Source organism: Geotrypetes seraphini, chromosome 1, assembly GCF_902459505.1.
Source record: "Geotrypetes seraphini chromosome 1, aGeoSer1.1, whole genome shotgun sequence".
Classification (NCBI taxonomy): domain Eukaryota; kingdom Metazoa; phylum Chordata; class Amphibia; order Gymnophiona; family Dermophiidae; genus Geotrypetes; species Geotrypetes seraphini.
The window spans coordinates 114,632,181-114,648,771 of record NC_047084.1 but is presented as its reverse complement, the minus strand read 5'-3'; the positions used below and the strand labels follow the sequence as shown (position 1 = coordinate 114,648,771).

The 16,591-nt window shown below is 40.1% G+C and overlaps 1 protein-coding gene across 9 annotated transcripts in view; it reads left to right on the top strand.

The window, feature by feature from the left end:
- Positions 1 to 16,591, top strand: part of PIGO (phosphatidylinositol glycan anchor biosynthesis class O) — a 70,540-nt gene that overhangs the window by 4,386 nt on the left and 49,563 nt on the right. For 6 of the 9 annotated variants that reach the window (XM_033936256.1, XM_033936240.1, XM_033936265.1 and 3 more), the window contains exons 3-4: positions 5,428 to 5,571; positions 14,960 to 15,083. In XM_033936256.1, the coding sequence (XP_033792147.1) occupies positions 5,428 to 5,571; positions 14,960 to 15,083 (268 nt within the window). Of the gene's footprint in view, positions 1 to 5,427; positions 5,572 to 9,409; positions 9,474 to 14,959; positions 15,084 to 16,591 lie in introns of those variants that run through there. The other 3 variants (XM_033936291.1, XM_033936301.1, XM_033936274.1) reach the window with 3 other exon arrangements.

Genomic DNA, 16,591 nt, shown 5'->3' with positions numbered 1-16,591 from the left:
CTTTCGTCTTAATTATTCTTGATCCAATTCAATCAGGCCGTGCCCTCTACTTTGTGAAACAGCCCTTGCTAAAGTCTCTATTCTATCCTCATCCTTATCTACTGTTTTTGATACTGTTGATCACCACCTACTCCTTGATATGCTGTCCTCACTTGGATTTCAGGGCTCTGTTCTTTTTTGGAATTCTTATCTCTCCCATTGCACTTTTAGTGCATGTTCTGGTGAATCCTCCTCTACTGCTATCCCACTAACAGTGGGCGCACCTCTGTCTTGGGACCTCTTCTTTTTTCCAGATATACTTCTTCCCTTGGTGCTGTGATCTCCTCCCATAGTTATCAGTATTATCTTTGTGCTGATGACTTCCAGATCTACCTTTCTATATCAGAAATTTCAATAGGAATTCAGGCCCAAGTCTTAGCCAGCCTGTTCGACATTGCTAGGATGTCTTACTGCCGTTTAAAACTGAACATGGCCAAGACTGAGCTTTTTTTCCTCCTAAACCCACCTCTCCCTCCATTTTCTTTCTATGGATGTCCTCCCTGTCTTATCAGCTCGCAACCTTCGGGTCATCTTTGGCGCCTCTCTCTGTTTCTCTGCCCAAATCCAACAGACACTAAAACTTGTTGTTTCTTTCTCTATATTGCCAAAATCTGACCTACCTTTCCGAGTACACTACCAAAATCTTTATCCACACTCTTATAACCTCACCTGGAATACCGCAACTTAATTCTCAACTAAACCATTTCTCTCCCCTTCAATGTATTCAAAATTCTTCTGCATGACTTATAATCTGCCAGTATCTCTACACTGACATTATTAGCCATCTACTCAAGTCACTTCATTGGCTCCCCTATCCATGTATTGTCTTACAAGTGCATTCACTCTGCAGCTCCTCAGTATCTCTCCTTGCTTCTCTCCCTACATTCCTCCCCAGAAACTCCGTTCATCAGATAGTTTTCTCTTATCTGTACCCTTTTTCTTCTACTAATCTAATACACAACTTATGAATCACACTATACCAACAAGGTTCAAGGCGATTTACATCAAAGAAGCCATAAAGTCTATGGGAAAAACCACACTAAATCAAATAAAAAGGGGTTTTTGTTTTTTTTACAAAATCTTAAGTAAATTATTCCAAATTGTAATAACAGCTTCTATTGCCACCCCCAGACTCCGTCCTTCCTATCTTACTGCACTATATGCCTGCAATGGACTGCCTGAGCCAGTACTTTTCACTCCTAGCTTCTACTCGCTTGTAAAGTGCCTATGTCTGTTTTACTTATTCCCACTGTAAGCAATTCTCTAACTCCAATTTGTCCTGCTTTTCTGTTTTGATTAGATTGTAAGCTCTCTCGATCAGGGATTGTCTCTTACATGTTTAATGTACAGTGTTGCGATTGTCTAGCAGTGCTATAGAAATGATTAGTAGTAGTAAATGCAGATATTCAGTATTTAATCACATAAGTGACACCACATAAAGATAGGACAGGTTTGGACAAGTTCCTGGAGGAAAAGTTCATAGTTTGTTATTGAGAAAGACATGGGGGAAGCCACTGCTTGCCCTGGATCGGTGGCATGGTATGTTGCTACTCTTTAGGGTTCCAGATTCTAGAATAGGGGGTGTCAAACAGGGGCCGAAATCTGAAAAAAAAGGCTAAGCCGCAAGCCGAATTTTTAATTAAGATAGTTAGGGGTCCTTTAATTAAGGTACGCGAACCAATTTAGCGAACGCTAAATGGGCACCTTAATAAAAGGACCCCTAAGTGACTAAGGCTTAGTCTTAGTAGAAGTATAGGGTTACAACATCTCCAACCCCACACCACAAAACAGAAAATCACAAAACAGAAAATAAAATTATTTTTTCTACCTTTTGTTAGTCCCAGGCTCTGGTTGTTTTCTGATAACTCGCTTGCCCATTTGTCGTTTTCTTCTTTCTCCATGCTAACTATCCATTTTCCATCTCTGTCCTCCCCTTCCATTTACCTTCCCCGGAGGTCTGGCATCTTTCCTTTTTTTCATGTTCTTATTAGCATCTGCACCGATGGACCCCACCATCCCCAGATTCAGCATCTGTCCATTTCTCAACTACCCTTTCATCCAGCATCTCTCCCTCCTTCCCCAGGGTCCACCATCCCTCTGTTTCTCTTCCCAACTACCATCCTATCCAGTATCTCTATCCCCCCTTCACACCATCCCTTGTGTCCAACTTCTCTCTCTTTCTGTTCCTTCCCCCTCTCCTCTGTTTTATTTCTTCCCCACCCCATCCTCCACAGTCCGGCATATGCACATCTGGACCTCTTCTTCTCTCCCGCAGGGTACTTCTACACCAGGGCCTGTCCCTGTCCCGAAGGCCTGTATGTTCCCCCCCCTTCTTTTTCCCGGTCTCAATTTCAGATTTGACCCGCCGTTCCTACCCTCCCTCCATCCTGGCTTCCTGGTCTCCTCTGGCCCACCGGCACGAACCTCTGCTGCTCTTCACTCGCGTCTGCCTTCACCTGGCCTCCTCTTTAAAGCAGCCTGCTATGTGGATCTCCAGCCGACTGTAGCAAACCTCGCAGGCCGCTGTTCTCCTCGGTAGCATTCCCTCTTGACGCGATCCCGCCCCTCCTCTGATGTACAGGATCGCGTCGGAGGGAACGTGCTACCGAGGTGGACAGCGGTCTGCGAGGTTCGCTACAGCCGGCCGGCAATCCTCAGTAGGCTGCTTTGAAGAGGAGATCAGGTGAAGGCAGACGTGAGTGAAGAGCAGCCCCGGCGGGCCAGATTTACTATAAAATTTTAAAGGTATGGTGGGCCAATTTTTAACACACCGCGGGCCAGATTTGGCCCATGGGCCAAAGTTTGACAAGTCTGTAATAGAAAGTTGCTACTCCTTGGGTTTTGGCCAGGTACTAGTGACCTGGATTGGCCACCATGAGAATGAGCTATTGGGCTTGATGGACCACTGGTCTGACCCAGTAAGGCTATTCTTACGTTCTTATGAATGTCGCTTTTAACTGCATAGAGATAGCCGTCTGCAGTAGCATAGTAAGGGGGAGGCAGACTGCCTTCGGACGCCAGCACCTCTCCTCTCTGTCTCCCACTCCTCCCCTGCCACGCAGGTGCCTTCTCTCCCCCCTCATACCTCTAGCTCTTCACCATGTGAGCAGCAGGTCCAAGCTGCTGCTCGAGCTGGCCTTGGTGCTACCCTCTGACATTACTTCGAGTCCCGCAACTAGGAAGTGATGTCGGAGGGAAAGTTGGTGCGGGCAGCAAGTTGGAGATGCTGCTCATGCCGGGGAAGCTAAACAGGTACGGGGTAGGGAATGGGGCGAGGGGGGCGCCACCGCCCAGTGCACCTCCCACCCTCACTATGCCAATGGCCGTCCGCATAATCCTGGATATTAAATGCTGGCATCAGGACATGGACTGACAATGAATATCTAGGAATAATGCCATCGGAGACTAAACAATACGCTCACCACCGCTGGCTGAATATCAGTCCTTTAATATTTAGGAAGCGACTCTTGTCTGTTGTGTAAATTTAACTGATAAGGTAGATGTTGCTTATAATTGTAATAATTTTCCTACGAATGCCTAGTTAACAATCTTTTGTTATCTGCTTAGAGCTCACAAGATCAAGATGGCATATTGGAAAATAAGCATTGCAATACTAGGACAGACTGAAGGTCCATCAAACCCAGTATCATGTTTCCCAACAGTGGCCAATCCAGGTCACAAGTCCCTGATGAGATCCTAAAAGAGTGAAGTAGATTTTATGCTGCTTATCTGAGAAATTTAACAGTGGATTTTCCCAAGTCTATCTTAATAATGACTTATGGACTTTTCTTTTTAAAAAATTGTCCAAACCTTTTTTAAGTCCTGCTAAGCTAACTGCCTTTACTACATTTTCTGGCAATGAATTCCAGAGTTTTCATTACATAGACACATGCATTTTTTCTGATACATAACTGGTTATGTTTTCATTCCTCCTTCTCAGACTACTTTTGTGTTTTTTTATTATTTTACTGTTCTGTAAATACTCTCTCTTCCTCCACCCCTCCTCCATTTTCCTTCCTAGTCAACGGCATTTCTTCCTCTCTCCATAGAGGTAAAGGTACCATATATACTCAAATATAAACTGATCCAAATATAAACCGAGATTAGAAATTTGGGTGAATGTGGTGTGGCCTCAGTGTCCTGCCAGCTGAAAACAAGCCTGCCCTGCTCTTGGCTCCTGCATAGCATGAGTAGTCTCTTGATACTGGGCTGCCATTGGAGTTGGAAGGGAAAGGGGTTGAGCATAGGAGACCAAAGGGCTTGGGAAGATATAAAAGGTGGAGATGGAAGGCCAGTGATTGAGTACCTGTGCATATGATCTCATATCCAAATCATATAATTACACACTCTTGGAAATTTCAATGATCACCAAAGCATCATGAAAAAAAGGACTGCACCAAAATCTTGTGTGTTCCTCTTAGCCTAAATACCATTCATAAATCATGAATCAGGTACAAACAGCTTCCTTCCAAAAACAAACATATGCACACATATATGACAATTTAAACGCCATCTCAGAATCAGAAGGTTAAAAAAACCCACAATACCCTGCCTGGAAAAAATAATAGGAAATTCTGTAGAATTTCCAAAAATTTCTTACTAAAAAGGCTATGATTATTTATTTTTAAGCAAAACATTAAAGGATTAATTTTATAACTATGTGTTTATGCAAATAGTATGTGTATACTGTTCCCAGTCCAAGTACCAGCACATCTTTTAAATAAAAGTGTGGGTACTTTGACTTTGAACACTACCCTTGGAAGTTTATGCAAGCTGCTACTTTTCTCCACAACCCCACCCCTCCTCCCGATGACCAACACTACCTTCTTTCCACAAACCCAACCCTCCGATGAAAGGTGCTACTATCATCCACAAGCCCCTCTTCCCTGATGACCGGCGCTACTGTCCTCCTTGCCCAGCTGGCATTAGGCTTACCATTCTGATGCTCAAAGAAGATGACGTCATTTTGTTCCATGCCATGCTGGAGTGGAGTCCTGAGCTGCTGTCTGTGCTCAAGGCTTGCCAACTCCTGCCTTCTCCGAGAATCCCATTGGAGGGAGGGGGGTTTGTTTAGGACAGAAACGCTGGGCATCGAGGGGGTAGGGTGGACAGCAGCGCCACCAATGATTGGATAGGGAGGACAAAAGCGAAGATCATCGTTTGGGGACTTGAATATAAACTGAGACCCCCATTTTTGGCCCCAAAATCTCAGCTTACATTTGAGTACAGTAATCCTTGTATGCAAGAACCAAGTTATGAATGACTTTTGGGGGCCACCGTTCGCATGATGGTGTCTTGGCAGAGTATTAGTGGAGTGCTTGCCATTGCCTTCCCCAGTGGCATCCGGCCTTCTCTTGTTCTCTAATTTTTCCTTTGTGCTGGTTCCAGGGAAGAGAGTGGTATTCATGGGTGACGACACTTGGGATGGACTTTTTCCCAAAAAGTTCTTTAAGTCCTTTTTCTTCCCTTCTTTCAATGTGAAGGATCTTCATACTGTGGACAATGGCATCCTGCAACATCTCTTCCCCACAGGTGAGTTCTGAGTCACATTATTTGGAGGTTTGCATGTTACAGCTGTTCCCTGGAAGCAAGCAGTTAGATTCTGTAGCAAAGTGTGGATGTCAAGAGATGTTCATGCACTTTTATCAAAATCCTTTAATTTTGAGCACAGCTGTGATGGATTTGCATGAAAAGTCATAAAATGTATTTGATGCTGGGTTTTCTCTGGATATATTGCTAGCAGACACTGTGAACAGTGAGAAATATTGCTGAATCATATCTCTTAAAAAAAAAAAAAAGAAATTAATTTGGTAGCTGTAGTCTTCACAGCTGGACCTGGACACCTGAAGCCCTCGGCGGAAGAGTGAGAAATATTGCTGAATCATATCTCTTTAAAAATAAAAATAAAAAAAAGAAATTAATTTGGTAGCTGTAGTTCTCACAGCTGGACCTGGACACCAGAAGCCCTTGGTGGAAGAGTGAGGCATCTGATTTTCACAAAGCTTTTAGGTTTGCAGGCTTTCTCTGCCCCAGCTGTCATTTAGCCTGTGAATGGGAGAAAAGTTTATTAAAATACAAATGATGCATTAAATCATAACAAATTTATAATAAAAATATTTAATTATATAAACCAAAATTGAGTGACATTCAATAAAATGGACTCGGGAATAGGAACAGGGTATGCAGCTACAAAAAAATATGCATTTCTGTAGACTAGATGGAAAAGTGTCAGAAAAAAAAATCAATTGTGCGTTAAGAAAATACTTTGAGAAAAGCAGTGGAGCATGTCACTCTTAAATTAACATGCATTGGGGGGCGTGGCTTGGTGCGCGCACAAGATGGAGGGCTGATCGCGACGCTCCTCTAACCCGGGCAACGATTTGAAAAATTGAAAGTACCTTTAGGCTTTCTCTCTCGAAATAGTAATATTTGATTCAGGAACATGGCGTGTATGCGGCAAGCAAAAATTGACACGGCTTTCGTCTAAAGTGCCGCTTCCTGAGAAAGTAACAGAAGCTTTAGATAAAAATGAGGTAATGGCAGAGTTGCGGAACATACAAAAAATGCTTCGGGACAACGCAACTAAAATTACTGAAGTAAAGAAGAAGTCTTGAATATTAATAGGCAGTTGGAAGTAGCTAACCAAAGAATGTCTCTACTAGAGAATAAAATGGATCAAATGGAACTGAACACAATCCAATGTAAAGCGGATAGCCAAACTATTAAAGAAATGCAGAGACAGCTTGAAGACTATGAAAACAGAGGAAAAAGGAAGAATGTGAAAATTATTGGCTTAGCTGAAGGTTTGGAAGGGGGGAATGTTGTTCAATTTTTGGAAAATCTGTTACCTAAGTTATTACAATTAAATTTGAGACAGCCCCTAGAAATAGAACAAGCACACAGGATTCCAAATAAACGGTTAGCAAGTCAAATAAGACCAAGGCCTTTAATTTTCAAACTCTTACATTTTCAGCAGGCAATAGAGATATTAAACTTGGCCAAAGCGGACAAAAATTTGAATTATAAGGGATCCAAGTTATTATTTGTGCCTGATTTCGCAAAAAGAACAGCGATCACAAGAAAGCAGTTCCTCATGTTAAGACCTCAATTGAGAGGAAAAGGGCTTACTTATGGTTTATACTGTCCTGCAAAAATGAGAGTGACCAGTGGAAATAGATCTTTATTTTTTGATGATCCGGAAAAATTAAAAGATTTCTTGTCAAATAATGAACCAATGTCTATGTAAAGGAATTGGATTTAATAATCTGGACTAAATGATGTCTTTTGGTTTCTGGACATGTGATTAGATCTAAAAAGGGATTTGAAGAGATTATAAAGGAAAAGACTATGAGTTTTAGATATAACACAAAATAAACATACTGTTTCTCTGAGTGATCACATAAAATACAAAGGTTAGATATTGAGGATGGATTGGAGCTAACAGAATTCAAACCCTATTGTTTCAAGAGGAGTTCTAAGAAGAATCTTAGATCTGGACATAACTTTTTAATTTCTGTTAGTAGTAATATTCTGACATTGCAAGACAAAGTAAAAAATAAGCTTTTCCATATGCATTAGGACTCAAAGATGATAGCCAGACTACTAGAAATAGAGATGTAACAAGGTGATCTAAACAATTCATAAGATCAGGAGTGAAGATATCTTAGTCAATTTTAAAGATTGTAAAGATTCTATATGAAATACATTATCATCTTTTACAAGAATCTAATTTATAGATGATTTTTGACTCCCGTCATCTCAATGGCAAGATTATATTCTGACAGGAATTTCTAGATCAAATATACCTGAGTAGGTTTTATTAGTTGGGTTTGTCATTGATAATATTTGAATTTCATTATCAAAACATTTAAGTTGATGTCGGGAAGAGATAGATATATGGTCTCTTCATTCATTACATGAAAGAAAGTTAAATATGTATTTATTTCTTGGTTATTGATATGAATTGTTTGTCAAATGTGACTGTGGTTAAAAGAGAAAAAAGGAGAGGAAGGGAAAGGAAAAAAAAAAGCTGAGATATTAATTTCAGATAAAGATATAAAGATGACCTTTATTAAATATTTAATATGCTTGTTTTTGATCTAGGGAGGGAAAAATAGAAAGATATGAATTTCTAGAAAGTAATATATAAAATATTAAATATTAATGATTAACTTAGACTTTCTAAGGGGAATTTTAATTGATTTGACTTGCTGTGAAGTTTCTTAATTTTGAATATTAAAAGGTTTTAGGCTGATACATTGGGAAGGAAGAGATACATTGTGATAATAACAATTAATGGGAAAATGAATGCTCTATGAACTTATTCATTTTTTAAATATAAGAATGATTTAATAAGAAGAGGGCTTTATGAAATGTTTCTTAAAATGAATGAATGGGGATTTTATTGTTGTATGGGTTGGTAATGAAAGAGTATTTGAATGTAACTAGAGTATAAACTTATTAATTTTTAGTATTGATAAGGGAAAGATGTGATAAAATTGTCTGGGGGAGGGGATATTGCGATTACTAATCTTATGTGTGTTCTGAGGCAGTTAATATGTGGGAGGGAAAAGGGTGGGGGGTTGGTTAAATGAGGGTTTGGGGGAGTTTGTAAGGAAATATTTATTTTTAAAAAATTTAAAAGCTGGGTAATGGTGTCTGTTCATTGTAATTTAAATAAATCTAAATTTTCATGTTGGACTATATTTTTGGGAATAAAAATTTATAATGGAAATGAAAATTTTTTCACTAAATGTTAATGGTCTTAACCATCAAATAAGGGGGAAAAAATGCTGCCCTTTTTAAAGCAACAGAATGCTGATATATATTATATACAGGAGACACACTTATCAATGATAGAATCAAAAAAGTTAGAGGGGGGTTGGGTGAAGCATTGTTTTTCTGCCTCTGCAATTGGGAAAAAAGCTGGGGTTGCCATACTAATAAACAGCTAATTTTCAGTTGATTGATGCTGATCTAAGGGGTAGATGGATACATGTGAAAATGAGCATGGGAAATAATACCCTGAAATTGTTTAATGTGTATGCCCCAAATTCGAATCAAGGTGAATTTTTCAAAGAGTTGCAACAAATAATTCTCCCACTGGCTGCTTCTAATTTAGTAGTGGCTGGAGATTTTAATGCTGTAATGGATCCATTATTGGATAAAAAAACAAGTAAAATTATGAAATCATTAGGATTAGATAATTTAGTGCAAACTTGTGATTTGAAAGATATATGGCGGATACTTCATTTTGATGATTGGGAATTTTAATTTTGTTCACAAGTTCATAAATCTTTTTCAAGAATAGATTATATTTTTGTCTCAAATCAAATAGTACAACAAGTGACAAAAGCTTCCATAGATCCAGTCATTTTATCTGATCATGGTGGTGTATGGATTGAATTTAATTTCGATGAACAGGAATATAACAGGTTTGTATGGAGATTCAATAATACATTAGGAGTAATCTTTGATAATAAACTCAACTTTCATGATCACATCAGTAGCATTGTGAAAACTACCTTTTACAGATTGCGGAAAATTCGTTCTATTTCTAAATTTCTCTGTCCTAAATCACTAAATATACTTATTCATTCTCTGGTGATTTCTAAAATCGATTATTGTAATTCCTTATTTAAAGGAATTGCTTTACAAGAAATAAAACGACTACAAATTATTCAGAATGCATCAATTAAATTAATAACGAAATCCAAAAAGTTTGATCATGTAACACCACTCCTTAAAAAGGCTCACTGGCTTCCTGTTATGCATAGAATTACTCATAAATTATGTACAATTATTTTTAAAACTTTATATAATAAGACCCCAGCATTTTTATTTAGATTACTTATCCCTTATTCTGCAAAGAGAACCTTGAGATCTAGCGAACAAAATCTTTTATCTGTTCCCTCTCTAAAAATTATCAATACAAGGAGACAATTTATTTTCTCTTGTACGGCACCGCAGACATGGAACGCCCTCCCAATGTTTTTAAGGGAGGAGAAAGAGTTTATAAAATTTAAAAACGAATTAAAAACTTTCCTTTTTAGAGATGCATTTGCAAGTTAATCTTTTATCTTATTGTTCTGCTTATTTTATTCCCCTCAATTGTCTTATTACCCTTTTGTATTTTTCCCTTAATGTCTCCTCTGTACTTTATAAATTGTATTTCATCCCTCCTTACCTTGTGTTTAACAATGTTAATTTTAGCATATTAAGTTTATTTATTAATTGTATGGACTGTTTTATTACCCAATCAATGTAACTTTTTAAATGTACACCGCTTAGAAACTTTGTTTAAGGCGGTTAATCAAGCCATTAAATAAACTTGAAAACTTGAAACTTGAAACATTGATTGTGGATTCAAATTTCCTTGAAGAATTTAAATTAAAAATGATTTATTTTTTTTAAATTAACATTTCAGAAGAAATTACCATAGAAACATTATGGGATGCATTTAAAGCTACCATGAGAGGTAATATTATTTCATATTCAGCATCTCTTAGAAAACAACTTAAAAAACAATTTTCTAATTTGGAAAAAGAAATTAAACAGTTGGAATCTAAACTAATTGATGTGGGAACTAAATACTCTACAGGCTCTTTTAAAAGCAAAGGGCAAATATAATGAGATATCTTCAAAGTTGATAAGGAAAGACTTGTTTTCCCAACAAACTCTGTATTATGGAAACTCAAATAAGGCGGGAAGATTATTGGCAAATTATCTTAAAGCAAAGAAAAGAAGAACAAAAATTGTGGCAATAAGGGACGAGAAAGGTGATACACATATTCAAATTGGAAATATTTTAAGTCAATTTCTGAATTTTTATAAAGACCTATATTCTTCTGAGCCTTATGAAAGTAGAGAAAAAGATGGATTAAAATTTTTGAATCTTATTGAAGGGCCGAAAATTCCTGAACGTATAAAAAAAAGTTTAGAAGAGCCTATATCATTAAAGGAATTAGAAACAGTGTTGAAATCTCTTAGAGTTGGATCCGCTCCAGGTGGCAACGGTTTCACATTTAAGTTTTATAAAACATTCCAAATTACCCTATTACCTCATTTATTAAATTTACTAGTGTTTAAGCCCGTTACATTAACGGGTGCTAGAATATATTTCTGTCTGTCTTTCTTTCTTTCTGTGTCTCTCCCTGCCCCTGTCTCTCTCTTCCTTTCTTTCTGTCTTTCTCCCTCCTGCTGTCTGTCCTTCTTTCTTTCTGGTTCTCTCTCTGGCACTCTGTCTGTCTGTCTTTCTTTCTCTGTCTGTCTTTCTTTCTCTGTCTCTCTCCCTGCCCGCTGTCTTTCTGTGTGTCTGTCTTTCGTTCTAATGCGCTGCCTGCCTGCCTGTCTTTCTGTCTCTCCATGGCCCCCTTCTGTCTCCCCTCCCCCAAAGCAAACCAAGATTGCTGCCAGGCCCCCTTTCCCTCTCCTTCCCTCTACTTCCCTGTGCAGCAGCATTTCCCTCCCACCCTTCCCTGTATAGCAGCAGCATTTTCTGCCCTTCCCTGTGCAGCAGCAGCATTTCCCGGCCTTCCCTGTGCAGAAGCAGCATTTCCCCCCCCACACACACACACACACTTCCCTGTGCAGCAGCAGCATTTCCCCCCCACATACACACTTCTCTGTGCAGCAGCAGCATTTCTCGGTGTTTCCTGTGCAGCAGCAGCATTTCCCGCCACCCCCTTCCCAGCCGCTGTGTTTAAATTCAGAGAAAAGCGCTGCACCGCGCTACCGCTGGCTTCGGCGTCTTCTGTCCACTGCGGCCAACCCTGGCGGAAGCAGGAAGTAGTCAAGAGAGGACGGGCCGCAGTGGACAGAAGACGGCGAGGCCAGCGGTAGTGCGGTGCAGCGCTTTTCTCTGAATTTAAACATGGGTGAGCCGGCGAGAAGGAGGAGGCTTAAAAGTAGCTGGTTTTGGCGGTGAGTGAGGGCGGAGGGGGGAGTCGCCGACTGTGCTGTGTCTCCGTGTTCGAATTAAAAAATGGAATTCGGCACGGAGAGACAGAGCACTTGTCAGCGGCCACCGCGGTCGGCAATCGGGGAGGGGGGGGGCGAGGACGCGGCTCAGGAGACTGGTAAAGTGTTGCCGGGCGGTGGCGGGGGCCTCCTCCTGCAGGCGCTCGTGTCTCAGGGGTCCGGCTCATCCCGGCAGGGAGAGAGCTTGCCTGCTTCCTCCAGCGGTTGGTGAGTGAGGGCGGGAGGAGGGGAGTGGCTAGAGTGATCCCTGCCGACGCGTTCTAAAATGGAACACGGCCACGGATCAGAAATCACAGCGGCAGGGATCACGCAGTTTTAAAAGCGCAAGCGCGGGTAAGGTTTTATTATATAGGATATCTGTCTCAACTAACTAAGGGTTGCATTACAGGTACTATGGCAGAATCATTAACTATAGTTTTGCCAAAGCCAAATAAAGATCCCACTTTGGTTTCAAACTACAGGCCTATTTCATTAATCAATGTAGATGGAAAACTTTTGGCTAAAACATTGGCTTTACGTTTAGCCAAAGCTCTCCCTTTTATTATTGATATGCACCAAACTGGATTTGTTGCTAAGAGACATTCATCTAATAATACCAGAATGGCTTTTCATATGTTAAATTTAACAAAAGCCATGAATGATCCAGCTTTCTCTGTATCTTTGGATGCAGAGAAAGCCTTTGATCGTGTGGAATGGACTTTCATGTATCAGGCATTAGATTGGTTTGGCATAGGTTCAGGATTTATACAAATGATTCAAACATTGTATAGCTCCCATGCTGCAAGCATTTTAACTTGCAGAGAGGGGTTAGACAAGGCTGTCCATTATCTCCTTTGCTTTTTGATATTGTATTAGAACCCTTGTTATTAGCCATTCAACAAGCTAAGGGGATACAGGGTATTCCTTATTCAGATTGGGAATATAGAGTTTCTGCATATGCAGATGATATACTGCTTCATTTGAGAATTCCCAAAACTACCATTCCATGCTTGCTTGAATTTATTGAGAAATTTTGAAAATTTTCAGGATATAAGATAAATTGGAGTAAATCAGAAATTCTTCCACTTAATGTGCATTGTACAAAGGGCTTGTTTAACTCATTCTCTTTTATATGGAAGGAAGATGAACTAAAATATTTAGGAATTTGGATTAAAAATACACTGGAGGACACAATGAAAGAGAATGAAAAATTTTTGATAAAAAAGGTTACAGAAATGTGTGAGCAATGGAATCCTTTACATCTTTCTTGGTGGGGGAGAGTTCAAACAATCAAAATGATGATATTGCCTGTGGTTTGTTATCAAATGAGTATGATACCAGTTTATTTTCAAGGGTCCTTTTATAAAAAATTAAATCGTATTCTTACAAAATTAAAATGCCTAGAATTGCTTTAGTATCTTTACAAAAACCAATTACGGAGGGTGGAGTAAATTTTCCAAATTCTTATAGGTATCATCAAGCCTATATTTTACGCCAGGGTATGTATTGGGTCCTCCCAGAACTCATGGAAGATACTCCAGATTGGCTATGGTTGGAATGGCGACTCATGTTCCCTTTACGTTTGTCATGTTCTCAGCATTAAGATGCCTAGAATATATAAAGAGAATAGAATATTAATAGATACATGGAAAATATTACGCTTTGTTAGTAATTTTAACACCTATACCAATTCATAAGTCAATAAGTCAAACGATCTGGCTAAACTCAAAGATTCGAATTGGCGGATTTAAAGTCGTTTGGAAGCATTGGGTTATTGCAGGTATAGGTGACCGGATTTTAGGTGATGTTATTTCAAATGGTAAACTGCTTGATTTTTCACAGTTGCAACAGAAATATGGCCTTAATAAATCACAAAATTTTAGATGGTTGCAGCTGAAGCAGGCTATTCAGCAAGGGTTCCCTGAATGGAAAAATCTTAATAATCAGTATAGTTTGGAATTCTTGTGCTTTCAGGCGGACTTCTTGGGACACATTTGGGGACATTTTATCCAGTCGCTATTTCCTAGAGCAGGGGTAGACAATTCGGTCCTCGAGAGCCGGAGCCAGGTCAGGTTTTCAGGATATCCACAATGAATATGTATGAGATGGATTTGCATGCACTGCCTCCTTGAGATGCATTGCAAACCTATCTCATGCATATTTATTGTGGATATTCTGAAACCTGACCTGGCTCCGGCTCTCGAGGACCGGATTGTCTACCCCTGCTCTAGGAAATCAGGTTTTCGGGATATCCACAGTGAATATGCACAAACTTGATTTGCATTCACTGCCTCCATTCTGTGCAAATTACTTTCATGCATATTCATTGTGGATATCCTGAAAACCTGACTGGCAAGGGGGACTCCAGGACTGAGTTGAGAAACACTGCCCTAGAGCACAAAGTCAAGTTTTGAAGGATTTCAGAGTACAGATAGCAGAGTACAATTGCATTTAAGGGCTCGAGGGTAGGGTGGATGGGACTGGGGAAATTGCAGGGGTTATTAGGGCTTTTCATTAGTTGATAGGGCATCATAAGAATAAAGTCTCCTCATCTTCAGTGACACTGATCAAATTCCTTTTTTTATTTTATTATCATATTTTAAATGACCTACTGGGCAACTGGATTTGAAAAGTACAAATTGTGTTCCTACATGGTTATACTGTAAGTCGTGTATACATTATGTTAAAGTATGATCATGTACAAACATTGTTTTATATATGTGTAACTAAAATACAAGTGAATACAGTAATGCCCTCTTTGTTGGACACATATCTCCTCTCCTTTTTTAATTATGTATTTTGTTCACTGAAAGATGGGGGAGATAGAAGAGAAGAGAAACACTGGTGTACTACTTTAATAGAGTCAGAAAATGATTACTTGGGGGGATAGAAGCTGTCTTCTTATTTGTTCTGCAAGTGTGCTTTTCCCATACACTTCTCTCATTCTCTGCCTTTCCTATAGTGAATGGTAGCGAGTGGGATGTACTGATCGCACACTTCCTTGGCGTGGATCACTGTGGTCACAAGCATGGGCCAGACCATCCAGAGACAGCAAAGAAACTCTCTCAGATGAACGAGGTGATACGGTGAGCAGCTTGGGGGGGGGGGGAAGAACCTAGAACAGGGGTGCCCACACTTTTTGAGCTTGCAAGCTACTTTTAAAATGACCAAATCAAAATGATCTACCAACAATAAAAATTTAAAAACACAAAGCGCACGTTACGCAGAGAAATGTTAATTATCATTTATATTCCGCGGGTTTTCAAAGAGGTCAAGGCAGATGATTTTATGCAATGTCACCTCAGTAACAAGTATATAAAAATAGACAAATATATCCCCCTCCCTTTTTACTGAACCGCAATAGTGGCTTTTAGCGCAGGGAGCTGCGCTGAATGCCCTATGCTGCTCTCAATGCTCATAGGCTCCCTGCGCTAAAAAACGCTATTGAGGTTTAGTAAAAGGGGGCCATAGTGCAATATATAAACAGCAGATAAAAATTCTCAAAACGGACACATTTTGATCACTAAATTGAAAATAAAATCATTTTTCCTACCTTTGTTGTCTGGTGATTTCATAAGTCTCTGGTTGCACTTTCTTCTTCTGACTGACTATGCATCCAACATTTCTTCCCTTTCAGCCCCTTGTATGCTTCCTCTCCTCCAGACCTCATTCCCTCCCCCAACTTTTCCTTCCTCTCTCCCTCCCTCCCCTTTCTTTCTTTCTGTCTTTCTCTCTCCGTGCTCCCTTTCTTTTTTTTTTTTTCCAGAGGTAAATAATATTTTAATAGTTTAATAGGATGTACACAACAAAACAATCTTGTGTATGGTTTCCTCTGTCCTTTTTGAGGTGCCCTACTCGTCACAGTTTATTGATTGCTGCATCAATATCTGGAATCTGCTCCTTCAGCTGGTTCCACTGATCAGGAAATAAAGCAATTCTTGAAACATGTTTGCTTCAGTACTGTCTTCCTGTGGATTCTTAGCGGAAGCCTTCATTTCCTTTGCAACCTTCTCTTTCTCTCTCTCAATTTTAGCTGGGGGAGGTTCTTTCTTTCTCTTCTTCCTCTCACATCTATCATCTGAGTCACTTCAGGAGCTGGATGAGCTCAATTTCTCTTTGGTCTTAGGCAGTCTAAGCCAAAAGCCCTCACCAACACCTTCGTTCACGCTGCGTTGAAAAACCAGACAGACCAACGCTATCTCCATGCTCCTGCTCCCTTTCTGTCTGTCTCCCTGCCTTTCTTTCTCCCTCTCTGCCCTCCCCCAAGCCACCGCCGCCGCAATTGGGGAACAGGCTGCCATTCCTGCCGCCATCGGCGAACAGGCCGCCGCCGTAAAGAGGACGCTGAAGCGCCGGGCTAACCAACCTTTACCACCCAACGTCAATTCTAACATCGGAGAGGAAGTTCCGGGCCAGCCAGGCACCAATTGGCTGGCCTGCAACTTCCTCTCCAACATCAGAATTGACATCGGGTGAGGAAAGTTGGTCGGCCTGTGCTTCAGCATCCTCTTTACAGGGTCAGGAAGCAGGTAGAATGGAAGGCAACGTGTTGCCTTCGCAATCTACTGGTCGATCGCAATCGACATTTTGGGCA